Source organism: Emydura macquarii, unplaced genomic scaffold, assembly GCF_026122565.2.
Source record: "Emydura macquarii macquarii isolate MOO-44397 ecotype Brisbane River unplaced genomic scaffold, CSIRO-AGI_Emac_v2 contig_2473, whole genome shotgun sequence".
NCBI lineage: Eukaryota > Metazoa > Chordata > Testudines > Chelidae > Emydura > Emydura macquarii.
The window spans coordinates 1,350,238-1,370,467 of NW_027132610.1; the positions used below are offsets into that span (position 1 = coordinate 1,350,238).

General features: G+C 40.8%; 1 protein-coding gene across 5 annotated transcripts in view; it reads left to right on the top strand.

The window, feature by feature from the left end:
- DDX10 (DEAD-box helicase 10) overlaps positions 1–20,230 on the top strand; it is a 349,421-nt gene that overhangs the window by 51,754 nt on the left and 277,437 nt on the right. For all 5 annotated transcript variants that reach the window (XM_067562817.1, XM_067562818.1, XM_067562820.1 and 2 more), the window contains exon 12: positions 16,307–16,395. In XM_067562817.1, the coding sequence (XP_067418918.1) occupies positions 16,307–16,395 (89 nt within the window). The remainder of the gene's footprint in view (positions 1–16,306; positions 16,396–20,230) is intronic.

Genomic DNA, 20,230 nt, shown 5'->3' on the forward strand with positions numbered 1-20,230 from the left:
GTAGAGAATTGAATCTAGGGCTATGGCTACACTGACGGCAGCAAAGTCGCTGCCGTCAGATCGATTTCTCTGGATTGACTGAGCGGTCAGTAAAAACCCACTCAGTCAATCCAGAAATCGACGTACTAAGACCACCTTCACAAGTGATGTAGCGCTGTATCGACAGGAACGCAGTTCCCGTCGGCGCAGTGCAGTGAAGGCAGCACGCAGAAGAAAAGCAGAGAAGTCGACGGGAGTTATGCAAGTTTTTTGTGTAGCTTGCGTAACTCCGGTTGACTGCTGCCGAATCTTGGAGGTAAGTGTAGACAGGGTCTTTGTCTCCCTTAGCACCACTGGATTCCTTGGGAGACAGGCCTGGCTTCCTGCACTTCATTCTGGATAGGACTATGCACTTCAGCCATGCTTTATGGGATTTCTGGGCTGCAGACTTCTAGTTCCTACAGGCCCAACTCTGTTTTGGCACCTGTAAGGTTTCCCTTCTGGAGCCTGAAACAGTAGAAGTTTGTAGTGACACAGAAACAGGATCTTCAAAGCAAAGCATTATTTATTTATTTATTCTTCAAAGGTAGAAAGCACATACAGCAAAGAGTAAAATAACAAAGGTCCCACACATACATGGGTCTGTCTTACATTTTAAACATTTCTTGCCAGTTTTGGTAAATTCCCTCAGCTCAGCTAACTCCATCTTTGGCAGTGAGAAGCAGGTGTCCTCCTGCAGCAGACTCCCTGTCTCTCTCTCAGCTTTTGCTGACTCATTCTGGGTTGGCTTTCACCACTTACTGCCCCTTCTTCCTTTTCTAGCATGTCTTCTTTAAGATCCCCTTTGATCCTAGGCTCAGCCTTGGGAAAAGTAAACCATTTTAGCTGGGATGGAACCAAATGGGATATTTCCAACTGATATCTACTCCACTTGTTTCCTCAAGCAGCCTGATCTGTGCTGTTATTTCATTTCTGTGGGTTTCCCCCTTGCAGCCTCCTTTGTTTTAACCCATGGCATTCAGGCTGATTAATTTCATAGGTAACCTGCGAGGCATATGGTATTGATTAAAAAATGCTACTTGTAACTCCCTCATTCTCCACATCGATAATTGAATTGAATAAAGGGTTTTAAATTTAATTTGGATTTAAATACACAGGCAAATAAACTGATTTAGAATCGTTGCTCCATCTTTCCCAGGGAGCTATGAGGAGGGCAATGGGGTGAAGCTGCTTAGCTGTGTTGATGGAAGGTGGGAGGAGATCATGGATAATGGGAGTTTAGCCAGGATCTTAGTGAGTTTGGGGGAAGGGTATTAATTGGATATATAGGCAAGGATTGGGACAGGAACCTAATAATCAGGATAAGGCAGTTGGAGGAAGTAATTTGTCTTATAAGCCTTCTACTTACTTCACATCTATTTCTCTTCCCACCCTCACCCTGGAAAATCTGATGGTACATAGAAGAGAACCCACTAAAATCTCTGTTTTGCTTTATATATTACACATGCACACCAAAAAACAGACAACCCCAAACCCGTTAAACATTAAGATTGCAGAGTCAGGAACTCAGAGTTAGGAAATGCCAGAATTAAAACTGCCCCTGCAACCTTAATTTTGACCCTTTGTATGTATGCATTATGATAGTCCTTTATTTCATAATCACATTATTTTTTCCATAGAATGGACATGCTCTGGGGATGAATCAGGTAGGGTAGTAAAGGAGACTGCTGTCGGCAGCACCCCTGCCTCATTTGTTGCAGAAGTTGGAAGGTGTGTAGTGAATGAGGCCAGGGGACTGCAGGAAGTGAAAGTATGGTCTCATGGCTATGGCAGTTGAATACTGCCCTGGGGAATTGGGTTCTATCCCTTCCTCTACCATAGTTTCTTTGTGATGCTGGGCATGTCACTTAAAGCAAACTTTTTACAGGTGCTTCCTAATTTGTTCCTCATTTTCTGCATATGTGACTTGAAATTCTTGGTCTGTTTTGCAAAAGCGCTAAGTACTCTCAACTGCAGCTAAAATCAGCGGGGGCTTTCCTGGAATATATAAAGTGCTATATAATGCTAAGTACTCTATAAATTCAGCTTCTAGGTGCCTCAGATTGGCCACTCAAAACTAGTGGAAATTTTGACCTTAGTTTGTCTGTGCCACAATTCCCTATCTATACAATGGGGATAATACCACCTTCCAACTTCACAAGGGTGTTATGAAAATAATTTTTTTATATTGACAGGAGAGAGCTCTCCTGCTGACATAATAAAGCTACCTAAACGAGCATGGTCGCTATAGGCTGTCCACACAAGTGCTTATGCCAGCAAAACTTATGTCGCTCAGGGATGTATTTTTTCACACTTCTGAGCAACAAAAGTTTTGCCGGCATAAGTGCTAGTGTAGACAAGGCCTTAGATACCATAGTGAGGAGTGCCACAGAAAAGCCAAAGAAGAAAAGCCAAAGAAGAAACCAGGATTTGAATAGTGGGCAGTGAATAAGGCATGGGGCCACACAATAAACAATGAAGAGGACACAGTGTTGGATAGCTACTCATTAAGTGAGCACCATTCATCCTGTGCTCCGAGTGACACAGGGACCATGTGATTATGTAATTAACAATGATATAACACATGCACATAATGGGGGCCGAATTAAGGTTGCATGGGCAAACTTCATTTGACACTTTGACTTTTGAGTGCTTGGCTTTTTGTGTGGTTGTAATTTCCAGATTTTTAAGAAAGCAAACTGAAAAAAAAACTCCATCATGTGGCATCATATTGACACCTACTTTGGGTCATCAGCAGGGTTGGAACTTCAGTTACACTGTGCAGACCTCTACCACTTGAGCTAACAGAGTAACTGATAGGAGTAGTAGGTTGTCATCTTCTGTGTTCAAGCCACTAGAGGGGGATGAGACACTTTTTGTAGGCACAGACTCTTAAGCCCATCCCCCTCTTCTGCTCCATTCTCTCCAGCCTGTCCCTATACCAGTCCTGCCTCTCCCCAGCTCCGACTTCTTGTTCTAGTCCCATTCTCCTCATCTAGCCAGTCCTTGTGTCTGCTGCTCAGGCTTCTTAGTCCCTTCTGGCTCCTCCTCTGATCTGCTTGTCTGCCCCACCCACGTTCCCTGTCCTGACTGGCTCCCAGTCGAAGGAAGTTAGTGGGAATTTTGCTTGAGTACCAACAATGAGGTCAGGCACTTAGCTAGTTAAAATGATCATTGATGACTATTGAATGTAGATTTCATAAACAAAATTACTTTTAAAAAGGTGCCACGTTTATGGCTCTGGACTGAATTCCTAAGTCATAGTTGTAATTGCATGAGAAATGGCAGTGCAAGTTTCCCTTTGTTTCCTCCTTGGCAAAGCATTCTTTGGACCAAAATATCTTGTGGCGTATCATGATCATCTGCAACTGTAATTCTGTTTTACAGTTAGATAAATTTACATAAGACATGATGGAGCAGCTGACTAGGAAGAGTGAGAGTAGGAACAAATGAATGTCCTTTGGCTTAAGTTGAAAAAACTAATAAACCTTTTCCCTTTCACTTGCATCTTCAAAATTGGCTCTTTAAGATGTGATTTAAAAAAAAAAGAGAAATTTAAATTTGGTGAGGTGAAATAGTCTTAAAATTTCAGAATAGTAGTGTAACAAGATCAAGCAAAGGCTTCTTTCAGGCTGATGGGTCTAAAGTTAAACCTACCCTGAAAATCCAATTTTATTACAATTTTTTATAACCATGTATGATATAAATATAAAATCAAAATATGCTATCTTACAGGTGAAGGTGTGTATAGGGTCAGTATACAAAATTCTTAATGTATGGAAAAAAGGTATATTAGGCCTGGGCTCTTCCTTACAGAGGATGTGTGTATGTGCACGAGCTAGGGCTATGTATACACTGATGGCAGCAAATTCGCTGCTGTCAGATCGATCTATCTGGATCGATAGAGTGGAAGTGAAGACCCGCTCAATCAATCCGGAAGTCGATTCAATTAAACCACCTCCTCAAAGGGCATAGTGCTGCATCGACAGGAACACATGTCCTGTCAGCTCATTGCAATGGACACTGCACGCTAAGGGGAAGTTACGAAGTCGATGGGAGCTGCGCAAGCTACTCTGCATAGCTTGTGTAACTCCCATTGACGGCCGCTGAATTTCCGGGTAAGTGTAGAATAGGCCTAGTTGTTCCTACTCTTTAAAGAACATAACATAAGAACTTAAGAATGACCATACTGGGTCAGACCAATGGTCCATCCAGCCCAGTATCCTGTCTTTTGACAGTGGCCAAGGTGATCATCAAGTGACCCATACCGTTGCCCATTCCCAGCTCCTGGCAAAGAGCAATCCCTGCTTCTCTGGCTAATAGCCATTGATGGACCTATCCTTCATGAACTTAACTAGTTCTTTTTTGAACTGCATTACAGTCTTGGCCTTCACAACATCCTCTGGCAAGGAGTTCCACAGGTTGACTGTGTGTTGTGTGAAGAAATACTTCCTTTTGTTCATTTTAAATCTGCTGCCTATTAATTTAATTTGATGACCCCTAGTTCTTGTGTTATGAGAAGGAGTAAATAATACTTCCTTATTTACTTTCTTCACACCAATCATGATTTTATAGACCTCTATTGTATCCTCCCCCCCATTCATCTTGTTTCCTAGCTGAAAAGTCCCAGTCTTATTAATCTCTCCTCGTATGGAAGTTGTCCCAGACCCCTAATAATTTTTGTTGCACTTTTCTGTACCTTTTCCAATTCCAATATATCTTTCTTGAGATGGGGCGACCAGATCTGCACGCAGTATTCAAAATGTGGATGTACCATGGATTTATAAAGAGGCAATATAATATTTTCTGTCTTATCTATCCCTTTCCTAAATGATTCCTAATATTCTATTAGGTTTTTTGACTACCACTGTTCAGTGAGTAGGTGTTTTCAGAGAACTACCCACAATGACTCCAAGATCTTTCTTGAGTTGTAACAGCTAATTTAGACCCCATCATTTTATATGTATAGTTGGGATTATGTTTTCCAACGTGCATTACTTTACTAGATGAAATTCAATTTAATAAATGCATTTTGTTGCCCAGTCACCCAGTTTTGTAAGATCCCTTTGTAATTCTTCACAGTCTGCTTTGGACTTAACTATCTTTAGTAGTTTTGTATCCTCTGCAAATTTTACCACCTCACTTTTTGCCCCTTTTTCTAGATCATTTATGAATATGTTGAGTAGTACTGGTCCCAGTACAGACCCCTGACGGACATCACTATTTACCTCTCTCCATTCTGAAAACTGACCATTTATTCCTAGTTTTTAACCAGTTAATGGTCCAGGAGAGGACCCTTCCCTCTTATACCATGACCACTTACTTTGCCTAGGAGCCTTTGGTGAGGGACCTTGTCAAAGACTTTCTGAATATCTAAATACACTATACCCACTCGATCACCCTTGTCCACATGCATGTTGACCCCCTCAAAGAATTCTAGTAGATTGGCGAGGCATGATTTCCCTTTACAAAAACCATGTTGGCTCTTCCCCCAACAAATCATCTTTGTCTGTTTGTCTGATAATTCTGTTCTTTACTATAGTTTCAACCAATTTGCCTAGTACTGAAGATAGGCTTACTGTCCTGTAATTGCCAGGATCACCTCTGGAGCCTTTTTAAAAAATTGGCCTCACATGCGCTATCCTCCAGTCATCTGGTACAAAAGCTGATTTAAATGATATGTTACATACCACAGTTAGTAGTTCTGTAATTTTACATTTGAGTTCCTTCAGAACTCTTGGGTGGATACTATCTGGTCCTGGTGACTTATTTCTGTTTAATTTATCAATTTGTTCCAAAACCACCTCTAATGCTACCTCAATCTGGAACAGTTCCTCAGATTTGTCACCTCAAAAGAATGGCTCAAGTTTGGGAATCTCCCTCACATCCTCAGCCATGAAGACTGATGCAAAGAGTTCATTTAGTTTATCCGCAATAGTATTGTCTTCCTTGAGTGCTCCTTTAGCATCTCGATCGTCCAGTTGTTTAGCAGTCTTCCTGCTTCTGATGTACTTAAGAATTTTTGCTGTTACTTTTTGAGTCTTTGGCTAGCTGTTCTTCAAATTCTTTTTTGGCCTTCTCAATTCTATTTTTACACTTCACTTGCTTATGCTCCTTTTTATTTTCCTCAATAGGATTTAACTTCCACTTTTTAAAGGATACCTTTTTGTCTCTAACTGCTTCTTTTACTTTGTGGCTGTACCACAGCTGATATCTTCACCTTGGAATCACACCCAGAATGCTGGTTTTATCAAGGGCATGGGTTGGTCTGTTTGTCTGGCCTGTCTGTTTTTTGATCAGGCAGATTGTTGAAACTAACAAGAATTAAATAACTGCTTGTATGCCAGAGTGAACCATGCAGGCAGGGTGGGGAGGCAGTATGGTGTGTATACTCAGGTGAGTCCACAGTATTAATGGTAATTATGGTCTCCCAGCTGAGGATATGTGGGTTCTAAGAGTGGAACTCCTTATCATGGAGGGTGAGTTTAAAAATTCTATCAGGGAAACATTTTAAAAAGATTGGAAAAAAGTTATGATTGGTGAAGAGGCTTTTAGTGTAGATTAGATGACAGCTAATCAGATTCAGTTTATTGCATCACTTCAAACAATCTAACATATTAAACATTCATATTAGAATGAAAATAATATCTTGGTTGTTGGGATGTTTTAAGAAGTTGATGGTTCGTTTGGAAGGAGGTGGGTGGGCCTGAGAGGCAAGGAAGGGAATCTTCAAAAGTTACACAGTCTGTGCAGCTTCTTGTTGCAAATGGAAGGTTAATTTTGGAGAATGATACATATTGGCCTCTCCAGAGAGTGGTGAATTAATGATTCTTGAAAGAAAACATAAGGCAAGTACATTCATTGCTTCCTCTCGTTTGATACGAGAGGCTTAGATTTGAAGTGGTATATATCCATCACTTCCTCATCAGTCCTTGGAAGGACTGGCAAGAAGTTGTAATAGTATAGCCCATTAAAACTGTTATAGCAGACAAATACACATACACAGTGATGTGCTTTTTGGTTTGGTTTATTGAAAACTACAATGTGAGAAAAATACAACTAAATCAAAATTGTGGCAAATTTTGTATTGGCACGGAATAACCCCAATCCTGATTTGGGGAGGGTAGATGCTACTATAATAGAAATATTATAATCTATCATCGACACTCAATGCTAATTCTCCATAATGGTACAAACTTTGAATTCATTCAGTAATATCTTTGTGACTGAAAGCAATACCAAAAAGTGGAAATGTCAGCCAACATGAGCCACTCTTTCCTGCTAAAATGGCAGAAACAGCTAATTTAAAGGTTCAGGCAGACTTATATTTTTTCCCCCTTTGGCCGTCCAGTGTGGGTGCAGATGGGCTTCGAAACCTGAGAGAAATCGCTTTTAATTTTAAAATGATCACAGCAGTGTGTGTGTGCGGGGGGGGGGAAGCGAGGTGGAATACATTCTTGAGAGGAATGTTAGGTTTGTGCTTTTGGGCTTAAGGCACTGAAATCAGAGCTGAATTTAGTTTATGGTGTTGCAACATACTTCATGCAATAGCTTGGGGGAAGTCACTTAATCTTTCTGTGCCTTAGCTCCCATCTTGTAAAATTGGGATGACATTTCTCTTCCCCCCTCTTGGTCACTTGTCTGTTTACTCTTGAGGCCAGGTACTGTCTCTTACTCTGTGTATCTGTAGTGTCTAGTTCCAGTGATTTATCTCAGTTGGGGCCTCTGGGAATTACTGTGATTATAATTGGCTGAGCTTGTTTGGCCCTTACACTCAGCTTGATGGCATTTCTGTGTCTGGTTGTAATGTGATAACCTCTGAATGCCGAATGCAGTTAATTTCAAAATGTCAGAGAACGTTCTAGCCCTCAGTGGGTAGAACCCTATTGATTTGGTGAAAATCTGAAAACCAGAAGGGGAGATGGATACAAATGGGGCCTTGGGCATTTGGTTAAATACAGCTAGCAGTTTCAGCCACATTTTGTTGCTTCTGTCATGCATTGTCCACCCCAAGGGCTGCTTGCATCCCTCTGTCACCCATTTGCTTTCCCCCCATTGGGTTCCCCATTTTCTCCTATACCAAAGTCTCTGTCACTAACCCCACTCTGTTGTCCCTTTCCCCCTGCCCCTCAGCTCCTTTCTGCTTCACATCTCTGCTCCTCACCCTTCTGCATTTCACTCAAGATGCTTTTTGCTTCTCCCTGGGCTACTGGCGTGCCAGCAGAAGGGGCACATGGAGAACATGAGTCTCCCTGTTCTTGTTTCCTGTGCCTGACATCACAGTGGATCCTGGCAACTGAGAGAAGCAATTGCAGGGAAAAATCCTGCTCTGTCCTTGCTACTTCGGGACAGAGCATTCCCAGTGCAGGTGGACTCCTCGGAGAATTTAGCTGCCAAACTCTAACAGGAGTCTACTGATCATGTGTGAAACATGATTTTGGAGGCTCATAGCTTAGCCAGATTTGGATGGATATTTATGATGATGGTAAAAGGCACATCCCTGACAGCAAGACAGCAACCCTGCCAAATTTTAAGTCCCTGCTCCAAAGCATGGAGGTCCTAGAGCTTGTCAGCGAAATGGTTATAATATTGTAACATGGGCAAAACAGTGTACTTTCCCCATACTTCATTATTAGCAGCGGTTCATCTGTTTTTGCTGAAATTTAAAATATATTTATTCACCATAGGGCAGAGCCCTGTCATGGGAAACCTCAGCCTGAAAAGTTATAGTTTGGGAAAATAAATGTGATTGAAAATGGAAACCTGTAATAGGAAGTGTTGTGCTACTTTAAGTCTAGGCATAGTTACCAGTACTGCCAATAACAAAAATTAGCATTTTAAAGTAATCTGCTAAAAGAAAACATGGGATTGACATTTTCTGCTGCTTTAAAATGTAAACATTTCTCCTGCTTCCTTATTTTACCTTCAAAATAATTATGTAATTTATATTTTTATGTAATTATGTATTTGTAGGAGTGCCTAGAGGCCTCAGTAAAGATCAGGACTGATTGGTTTTGTTGGATGATCTCTTGGGGTTCTCAGGAATATCGAAAACATTCTTATCCCTTAACTAAAGGGTCAGTAGTATTGAATAGTTAACACAGAAATGATTTCTCCCAAGTGTATTGGTTTTAAACAGTCGGAATAAAAATCACTACCCATCTTAGTTTGGTTTCAACTTATTTGTACTGTTTTTTGGTAGCCCATAGGATCTTTTATGGTATTTTTTTTGGTAAATAAAAACCATACAGGCCTCCTTTTGTAGAGCAGTGGCACAAGAGCCAGTAAACAAAGCTGAAAACATGGGAGTTTGAGTGGGCATCTATTGGAGAAGTTAGGTGAACCCCTGTTCCTTAGCAGTGAGTGAATTTTAGAGAGTTTGTTTTGCTGGTTTGTTTTAGTTTATGAAGTCTGGTAATGGGCACTATGTTGTGAGAGAAGCACAGGCTTTGATCACAGCTGAACTTGACTGGAGACGAAGCTTCCCTAATCAGCAGGCCTATAAAGGTAGCCAGCCAGTGGCACAGGAGCCAACAAACAGAGGTGAAAATAGGGGAGTGTGGGGGGTGGGAGAAAGTGTGGTGTTTGTATGGGTTTTTCGGGGGTATGTGTGGGTGTGTGTGTTTGTTTTTGTTTTTTCCTTCTTGACAGGAGCTTAGAAAGGAAGGCTATGACCGCTACAGAGGCAGCAGTGGTAGTGACCTGTGGAATGAAAGAGAGTGAAGATGTTTGGATGGGGAAGCTGTGGTGATGTACGTTATTCTGGAGGGCATACCTGAAAGGTGCTTTGTTTGTTTGAAGTGCTGCCTAATAGATATGATGTAAGAGAAGATCTGAGGTTTGGAGACGCAGGCAGAAACTATGGTGGCGTTTCAAAGAGAATTTGAGCAGTGATGGAGGGAAGGAGAGAGGAGATTCAAAACTTGCAGATGCATTCTGGACCAGAGATCTGTGAGGGTAGACTGTTTGGATAAAGAAAGTGGCTAGTAGAAGCATGTGACTATGAGAACAAGGCAGAAGAAAAGACCAGCTTGTGAAGGAAAAATAGAGCTGAGGAACAGGTTTGCTGAGTTGGAAAATGAAGGGGAGAGGCAGGCAGTAACAAAAGATGGGAGAGCACAGAAGAAGAGAAGAGCTGCTATTCCTAAAGGAAGAGGGTCAGAGACAATGGCAGTAGCTAGAATTGGGAACTCCAGGAGGATAGAGGATGACTCGCAGAAGATTGCAAGAAAGAACAAAAGACAAGAAGCCTTTCAGTCAGAAAGAACAGAACGGGGAAGGCTGAATAATTGCACCAACACCAGGAAGAGGCAGATCTATATGATTGGGGACTCCCTACTAAGATGAACAGACAAGCCTATCAGCAGTATGGTGACCAGATGTCCCTATTTTATAAGGATAGTCCCGATATTCAGAGCTTTGTCTTATATAGCGCCTATTATCTTTTGCCCCCATCTCGATTTTTCACAATTACTATCTGGTCACCCTAATTACCAGAGCTGATCCAGAGATCAGAAGGGTGTGCTGTCTGCTGGTAGCTAAGATACCAGATGTGGACCTGAGGCTGAAGAGAATCCTAATGAGAGTGGGAAAGAGTCCACTGACTGACCTTCACATGGGAACAAATGATACATCTCAATTCTTGTTGAGATGATGCATCAAGGAAAACTATGCCAGGCTGGGGAAGACATTTAAAGAATTGGAGGCTCAGGTGATCTTCTGTAGAATTCTGCCTGTGTGGATTAGAGCAAAGGTGAGACAAGATTATGATGATCAACAAATTGCTCAGGCAATGGTGTTCTAAGAAGAGCTTTGGGATATTTGACCACTGGGAGGCATTCACAGATAGAGGACTGTTCTCTGGCATAGACTCCACCTGAGTTGGGAAGGAAATAGACTCCTGGGATGGAGGTTTGGCACAACTAATTAAAAGAGCTTTAAACGAGAAATTTGGGGGAGATGGTAGCGAGAGGCTCATATAATCTCCACACCTGATTCTAATATTGAGTGGGAAGAAAATCAAGTAAAAGAGGATACAGCAATGGAAAAAGGAACAATAGAATGTAGGTGAATGGACAACAAGAGGAAAGATGGTGCCGGTACCACTGACCGTAACTGTCTGGTAGGCTATATTGGCAGTAAAATGATTGTACTTATTCGGGCGATGATTTTGGGTGAAGCCAAGCAGAAACTGCTAAGATGTCTTTACATCACCGCAAGGAGCCTGGGTAACAAAAGGGAGAACTAGAATTATTGGTGCAGGAAATTAAACCAGTTACTGTTGGGATAATGGAAATATGGTGGAATAATAATCGTAATTAGAATACAGGTTTGAAGGGTATGTACTGTTCAGGAAAGATAAAAATAAATATAAAGATAGAGGAGTAATATTGTATATTAAAATGGGGTATATTATAAAATTAGAAGTGATGGAATGTATATACTGGAATCTGTGTCAAAATCACTTTGGGAAAGAAAGGGTAACAGAGACTCCATTGGGATGGTGCTTGGGGTCGCCTACAGACCCCCAGGATCCAATTTAGATGTGGTTAGAGACCTTTTAAAATTTTGAATGCAATAAATACTACTGAGAATTTTGTGATTATGGGAGATTTTAATTTACCAGATAGGGGATTGGAGGAGAAGTGCTGCTAATAACAGTAGGGCTCAGATATTCCAGGATGCGATAGCTGACAGATTTTTTTTCCACCAAATAGTCATTGAACCAACAAGAGGAGATGGCATTTTAGATTTGTATTAGTATTGGAGAGTAGTGAGGACTTCATAGAAGAACTGGTTGTAGATGACAACCTTGGTTCAAGTAATCATGGGTTAATTCAATTTCAACCCCAATGGAAGGATAAACAAAAATAGGTCTGCAGGTAGTCTCCTTGATTTCAAAAGGGTGAACTTTAATAAATTATGGGAATTAGTTAGGGAAGTCAGTAGACTGAGGAACTCGAAGATCTGAATGTTGAGGAGATAGCTTGGGTTAGTTTCTTCAACTTTGACTTAAAGTATCTGAAGCCTGCATCCCAAGCAAGGAGAAAAAATTTGTAGGGAAGGGTTGCAGAACAAGCTTCCTGTAAACAAGCATCCTGAATGGGTTATTAAAAGAAAGAAGAAAGGCTATAAGGAATGGGAGAAGGAATGGATCAGCAAGCAAAACTACCTCATTGAAGTTCAGCAAGTGCAGGGAAAAAGTGAGAGAAGCCAAGCAGAGCTGGACCTTAAAAAGGAAATTAAAACAATAGTGAAAGGTTCTTGAGCCATATAAATAAAAAGACAACAAGGAAAGAAATTGTGGGATCACTAAGCGCTGAGAACAGGGTGGAGATTAAAGATAATTTAGGTATGGCCTAATACTTTGCCTCAATTTTTAATAAGGGTAATTAGGAGCTTGGGGCAGTGGCAGGGTGGCTAATGTGAACAAGGATATAGAAGTAGAAATTACCACATCCAAGGTAGAAGCCAAACGCAAACAGTTTAATGTGACCAAATTGGGCAGCCTGGAGAATCTCCATCCAAGAATATTTAAGGAACTGGCATGTGAAATTGCAAACCCAGTAGCAAGGATTTTTAATGAATTCATAAAGTTGTGGGTTGTACCTTATGACTGGAGAATTGCAACCATAGTCCCTATATTTAAGAAAAGAGGAAAAAGAAGTTGCCTGGGAAACTACAGGCCTTTTAATTGGACCTCAGTTGTATGCAAGATCTTAGAACAAATTTTGAAAGAGAGAGTAGTTAAAGACACAGAGGTAAACAGTAATTGGGATAAAATAAAACATGGTTTTACAAAAGTTATATTGTGCCAGATCAATCTGATCTCTTTCTTGGAGAAGATAACTGATTTTCTAGACCAAGGAAATACAATAGCGGTAATCTACCTGGATTTTAGTATAGCATTTGATACAGTTCCAAATGGGAAATTATTAGTTAAATTGGAGAATGTGGGGATTAATACAAGAATTGAAAGGTGGATAAGGAACTTGTTTAAGGGAGACTAAAACGGGTCAGGCTGAAAGGTGAACTCAGGCTAGAGCGAGGTTTCTGGTGAAGTTCCTCAAGGATTGGTCTTGGACCAATCTTATTTAACATTTTCATCAATGACCGTGGCACAAAAAGTGAAAGTGTGATGATAAAATTTGCAGATTACACAAAGTTGGGAGGTATTGCCAATACAGAGGAGGGCTGGAATATCATACAAGAAGATTTAGATGACCTTGAAAACTGGAGTTATAGAAATGGGATGAAATTTAATAGTACAAGGTCATGCACTTGGGAACTAAGAGGAATTTTTGTTATAAGCTGAGAATTTATCAGTTGGAAGAGACAGAGGAAGAGAGAGACCTGGGTGTATTGATCGATCACAGGATCAGCTGCCAGTATGAAGCAGCCGTGAAAAAGGCAAACAGAATCCTAGGATTCCTCTGATGGGGTATTATCAGTGGCGATAGGGAAGTGTTATTACCATTATACAAGGCAGTGGTCAGACCTCATCTTGAATAGTTTGTGCAACTCTGGTATCCCCATTAGAAAGATGAATTCAGACTGGAACAGGTGCAGAGAAGGGCTACTAGGATGATCAGAAACATGGAGAACCTGCCTTAAGAGAGGACTTAAGGAACTTGATTTGTTTAGCCTAGTAAAACAAAGGCTGAGGGGAGGTATGTTTGCTCACAGGGATAAATTCCAGTGAGGGAGGGAGAGGAGTTATTTAAGGTAAGGGCCAATACTGACACAAAAATAAATATAAACTGGCCATCGGTAAGTTAGGCTTGAAATTTGATGGAGGTTTCTAACTCTTAGAGTAGTGAAGCTGTGGAATTGCCCTCCAAGGGAGCAGAGGGGGCAAAAAACTGACCTGACTTCAAGACTGAGGGTATGTCTACACTGTCAGCTCCGGGGGGATTGATGCAGCGGGATCAATTGAGCGGGCTGTGAAGACCCGCTCAATCGATCCTGGAAGTGCTCTCCGGTCAACTCGATTAATTCACCTCCCTGAAAGGGGTAAAGCTGCGTCAACCGGAGGGCGTCTACCGTTGATGCAGCGCAGTGAAGACTCCATGGTACAGCAACATAAATCAACAGGAGATACGTAAGCTACAGTACGTTGCTTGCGTATCTCCTATTGGCTACTGGTGGCAGTGTGTAGAGGCCTAAGCTTAATAAATCAATGGGTGGGATGGTATGATGAGATTGCTTACAATGGCATATGGCCCATCTGCAACTGCTATTAGCAACATCTCCAATGGTTGGAAATGGGACACTAGAGGGACAGGAGGATGAATTACTACAGAGAATTCTTTCCTAGATGTCTGGCTGGTGGGTCTTGCTCACATGCTCAGGATCTGACTGATCACCATATTTGGGGGCAGGAAGGAATTTTCCTACAGGGCAGATTGGCAGAGACAGTGAGTGTTTTTCATCTTCCTCTGCAGCATGGGGCATGGATCACTTGCTCATTTGAGCTAGAGCAGTGGTTCTCAAACTTAATTGATCAGGCCTCCCTTCTTTGTGTCTGTAGTAGTTTGCTTCCCCTCTCCCCCGTCCACACAAGTAAATAGATGGCCACTCAGCTCTGAAGGCAGAACAGAGAGCAGTGGCTGCTGGCCAGACACCCAGCTCTGAAGACAGTGCTGCGCCAGCAGCAGCTCAGAAGTAAGGGCAGCAATGTGAAAAGTGATGTTTGTCAATATCACTTTTCACAGCAGACGTAGCAGCGTGTTACTACCCTTACTTCTGTGCTGCTGCTGCCACCATGGGGTTAACAGCTGGAGCCCTGCTGCCACCTTGAGCTGCGGGATGGGGGTGCAGGGGCTAAGGAGAGCCCGTGCTCAGGGGATTGAAGGCGGGGGAGGGAGAGCCCAGGCGGTTGGGCTCCAGCTGTCAGCCCCGGGCGGGAGCTGGCTATCCCTTTTATTTCCTCTCCTTGCATCCTGGGTGTGCATGGCACTTCTGCACGAGCCTCAGCCGCCCAGATCTGACAGCTGGTGCTCTTTTTAAAAAAAAAAAAAAAAAAGGCAGCTGCATCACATAGCTTGTGGTTCCCTTGACATATTCCCGCGACTCCCTTTAGTTTGAGGACTGCTGAACTGGAGTAAATAGTGGATTCTCACTAACTTGAAATCTTTTTAATGAAGATTTGAGGACTTTAGTAACTCAGCCAGAGGTTATTGGCCTAGTATAAGAGTGGGTTGGTGAATTTCTGTGGCTTACGATGTGCATGATCTAGATGATCATGATGGTATCTTCTGACCTTAAGGTCTATAAAGCGTAAGAAATGGGCACAAATCCCTTTTTTCCCCTTTATGGTTGACTTTTACCAAGCAGATGAAAACACACACTTCATAAAGGCCAATATAGAGAAATGTTCTGCCTTTAAGATTGAAAGGGTTGGGGAATCTGCTCTTCCCTCTCATAATGTTTAACAAAATGTTAAGAAATAATGCTACTAGAATGTCATCTGATTTATTCACTAATAGTTAAATTCAAATTGGTAACTGCACCAAACATTTTCATACCATAGAGATTCTGGGTAACAATTATTTAGCTACTGTTCTGCCACCAGTAGACGATGATGTAAAAATTTCCAAGTTATGCTCCTAATAGATTCTGTGTACTGTGTCCACATAGTGAATGAAAAAGCTTTGAGGCTCAAGAAAATATGTATTGAAGAGGATCCAAATCAAAGAATAGTTTACAAGATTATTGGACTACTACACTTTTAAATAGGAAGATCTAGAATGATACTCTGATTTTTTTTCCTCGCTCATGTTACAAACTACCTTTTAATGAAGAACAGCTCAGGCCTTCCTTTGCTACATTGAATCCCTGTATGTGTGCAAGCAAAAACAAAAGATTAAATTCTACTAATACGACAAAATATGAGAGAAATTACCATATTTACTACTTAATTTCTGTGGAGATGAAATAAGCCCATTTGTCAGCAAGTGCATATACTGACAAATACTGACTTTTGATTTGATTTGATTGATTAATAGATTTAAAGCTTACAATAGTGGTTCTTTTGTTGAAACTATGTTGCATTTGATGAAGTGGATTTCTGCCCATGAAAGCTTATGCCCAAATAAATTTGTTAGTCTTTAAGGTGCCACGGGACTCTCGCTGTTTTATGTGAATAAATAAGTTCTTAGATGTAACCAGTATTAGAATTCTAATATTTTTTCTGATTAGATGTAAGGTTCAGCGTTATTATACAATTAATTAATTGAATGAAAGCATTTTTCTTTTTTGTTTTAAAACACTTTTCTTCTCCTTTCAGTGTTTTGTATCCTACTTGCGTTCAGTCTTCCTAATGAAGAACAAAGAAGTATTTGATGTCTTTAAGTTACCTTTAGCAGAATATGCCCAGTAAGTACAATATTGAAAGTGAAATGCTTATAAATTATAAAATTGTTTTTCCCTGGTACCTTTAACTTCATGTTAAATAGCCATTTTACCATGTTCACAATTAGAATTTTAATGTTTCTTATAACATTTTCCTGCCAATGTTGCAGTTTTTTGAAAATTTTTGTGGACCTACATTATAAGGAAAATGTTATGAAAATTGTATGTTGTTGCATAAAGAGTAGTAACTATCTGCAGCAAAGACAAAAATTGTAATACATGTTATAAAAGCCAGAAGTAATGAGACAAAAAATGTTTTCACATCACAATGTTCTATTTATTATTTTTTTCCATCTGTCGCCCTTGAGCCTAGAATATTTCAGGAGAATGTTAAACAGAAGCTACTAAGTTAGACATTTTAAAATCAACAAATCCAGATAACTTGCATATAAAAGTTTTAAAAGACCTTGCTGAGGAGCTCATGGACCATTATTGTTAATTTTTCAGTAAGTCTTGAAACACTGGGGAAGTTCCAGAAGACTAGAAAAAAACTAATGTGCCAATGTTTAAAAAGGGTAAACAGGATGACCTGAGTAATTGTAGGCCTGACAGTCTGACATCAATGTATAACACGATCCAATGACTGGAATTTGAAGCTAAACACATTCACACTGAAAATAAGGTATACATTTTTAAGAGTGAGAGTAATTAACCGTTTGCACAGTTTACCAAGGGTTATGGTGAATTCTTCATTACTGACAAATTTTAATCAAGGTTAGAAGTTTTTCTAATAGATATGCTCTAAGTATTATTTTGAGGAAGTTCTATGTCCTTATTATACAGGAAGTTAGACAATCACAATGGTCCCTTCTGGCCTTAGAATCTGAGCTCCTATTGTGACTGTCCTTTTTATGAGTTTATTGCCTGTAAAAGAGGGTGTAATATATAAAGTGTGAAGATGATACATTGCAGCCTTGTTTTTGAGTGCAATGGAGGCATTGTTCCTTGAAGGTAAATATCTTTTAAATGAGGTTCAGTGTAGCAGGTGAGCCATAATGCTTGTGTGACAGAAGTGCCTATGACACTCTAGAATAGGTTGTTTGAAATATTCATTTTAGCATGTAATTATCAGTGTCATCACTATCGGAATTTAAAACTGGCCAAGCCCTCATTGTATTTACACTAAAGCTGAGGCTCATATTGAACCAGGTTTATGACTTGTTGCACTTTTTTTTGGAGGCTGCCCTTTGTTCTCCAGGATCTGTTTTGATTTAAAAGAAGTAAAGTAAGTCTTTAGCCATTATGGTTGTATAGATGTGCTTGACTCATATATTCAAAGTTAACTGATGCATGCTTGCATTTGCAGGTAGGCTGAAACAGATTTGGGGAGGTGTCAGCTTCCCCATTTGTATCAATGGTTTGTTTAGCCATTTGGTTGTGCCCAATGATCATAGAAACATAGTGCTGGAAGGGACCTTGAGAAGTCACCTAGTCCAGCCTCTTGCACACAGGAAGGACCAAATACACCTAGACTATCGCTGACAAGTGTTTGTGCAATCTGTTCTTAAAATTCCCAGTGATGGAGATTCCACAGCCTCCCTTGGAAGTCTCTTCTAGTGCTTAATTATCCTTACAGTTAGAAAGTTTTCCCTAATATCTAACCTAAATCTCCCTTGCTGCAGATTGAGCCAATTATTTCTTGTCCTACCTCCAGTGGACATGGAGAACAGTTGATCACTGTACTCTTTTTAACAGCCCTTAATGTTACCAAGTCCCACTTAGTCGTCTTTTCTCAAAAATAAATGTGCCCGATTTTTTAACCATTCCTCATAGGTCAGTCAGGTTTTCTAAACCATTTATCATTTTGGTAGCTATTCTCTGGACTTTATCCAATTTGTCCACATCTTTCCTAAAGTGTAAGGCCCAGAACTGAAAGATTTAAATGTCAACCGTGGTAGTTCACTGCTGATTAAAGACTGTAAGAAGGGTGAGGGAGTATATAAAGACTTGTCTAATTTCCTGGGAATGGCATCCTATTTTTGTGCCATGAGTGACTGACTTTTGGGAGAGGTTACCACCACTTCATTCCCACTTCTGATTAGTGGAGTCAAAAGACCAGAGAGGAAAGAAAGAAGTTTGCAGGGCACCATGGACCTCAAAAGCCTGGGCTTCACCCATCCTTTAAAGTACTTTGTCTAGTTATGTTATATTTATATTGCAGTCTTTATATTTTGATAAATTAATAGTTTGGATAAAGTGTATATAGAGTTTTCATTTTTTTACCCTGTCCCCATTTAGAGGTTACCAAATAGAGGATACTGTCAGGGGGGAAGGGGAACTGGAGGGTGGTGCTGGAGGGATGTGTGTGTACTTAGTGTATTTGGGGTGTGCTGGAGGGGGTATTGGGGGTACTGGATGGGGCTGTGCAGAACCCCCCCCAACCCAGAGGCCCTTACCCCCTCCTTTCCTAGAGTCCAACCATGGGGTCAGACACCCACATCTGCTTCCCCCAAAGCCCAGGGTTCCAGAGAGAGAAACATACAAATGCTGGTCAGACTGGGCGTGTATGGAGTTGCCTGTGGTGATTCATTGTTGGGCTATACAGGGCTGACACTGCGCAGGGCCTCCATCCCCTCCAGGCCAGGCACTCCGCTGTCTGCAACACACCACCTCCTTTCTTCAGGGGGTGCTGGGAACCACAGCTGATGGGAACCCTCCAACTCCCCCTCCCTTTCCACCTAGCAACATCCTTATTTGCTAGTTGGGGAGCCAGGCTCTGTTGGGACCAGTGGCCCCTAGTGGTCGCCAGCAGCTCTGCAGTGCTGGTTCTGCAGGGGAAAAAATGAAATTCTGTGCACAATGTTAAATCTGTGCAAATTCTGCATTGTGCAATGGCGCAGAATTCCCTCAGGAGTAATAAATGTGCATTACTAGGAATCTGCCCTCTACTCTCCTTTGTTTGTTTGGTAGTTGTTTCTGATAATTGGGGATGAAATAGAGGCTAAGGGTCAGCAATAAGGGACTTTAATAATGTTACCTCTTAAACTGTGGTTCTGTTTCTGCAGGACTTAAACTGTCCCTGAGAGGTGTTTGTCCAACCTGTTATTAAAAATCTCCGATGATGGGGATTTCACAACCTCTTGGAAGAGAGAACCTGGTTTAAGATGTGTTCATATGAAAATGTTAGCATATTACTAAAAGTGGTATATTTTATTTCCTTTATCTTTGTTGGGGAATATGATCACTTCTGTTTGCCAAGAGAAGAAGACATACTCCAAGCACTCACCTTGAAATAAGAACTTTCCCTCTTTCTCCCAAAAATTATTCCCCAACATTTTTTTGATGTAAGTACTTGCTCCCCTGTTGGATCATGGCTACCCTAATATGCCCAAGAAATAGCGACAAGTGAGCTGCCTTGAGAGGTTGTATCCGTCTCTTAAAATAGGTGTATCCAGAGTGCTGGAACAAATCTATATTTGTGGCAAATCTGTATTGCAGCCAGAAGCATAAACTACATTTGCTTCTTGTTTCAGAACTGCTTTTTAACTGCCTTTCTCCTTTCTTTCACTCTTTTTGTCAGATGGTACAAATTGTGGCTTTGATAAATAGTACAGTGACAAGATTAGTGTGAAAGTCATACACAATATTAGAATTAGTAAATGTTACATTTATGTGGCTTTTACACTGTCATCTGATTAATGTGTAGTATTTATCAAAATCAGTTTGTACCAGTAGATTCTAATTTGTATTGGTATAGAATATAGTCTATATATTCTGTATAGAATATAAATATGTGAAATTCGAAGTTAAACAGGTGTATTATAAAAGTTTTAACCATAATTGAATTATGCAGAACATC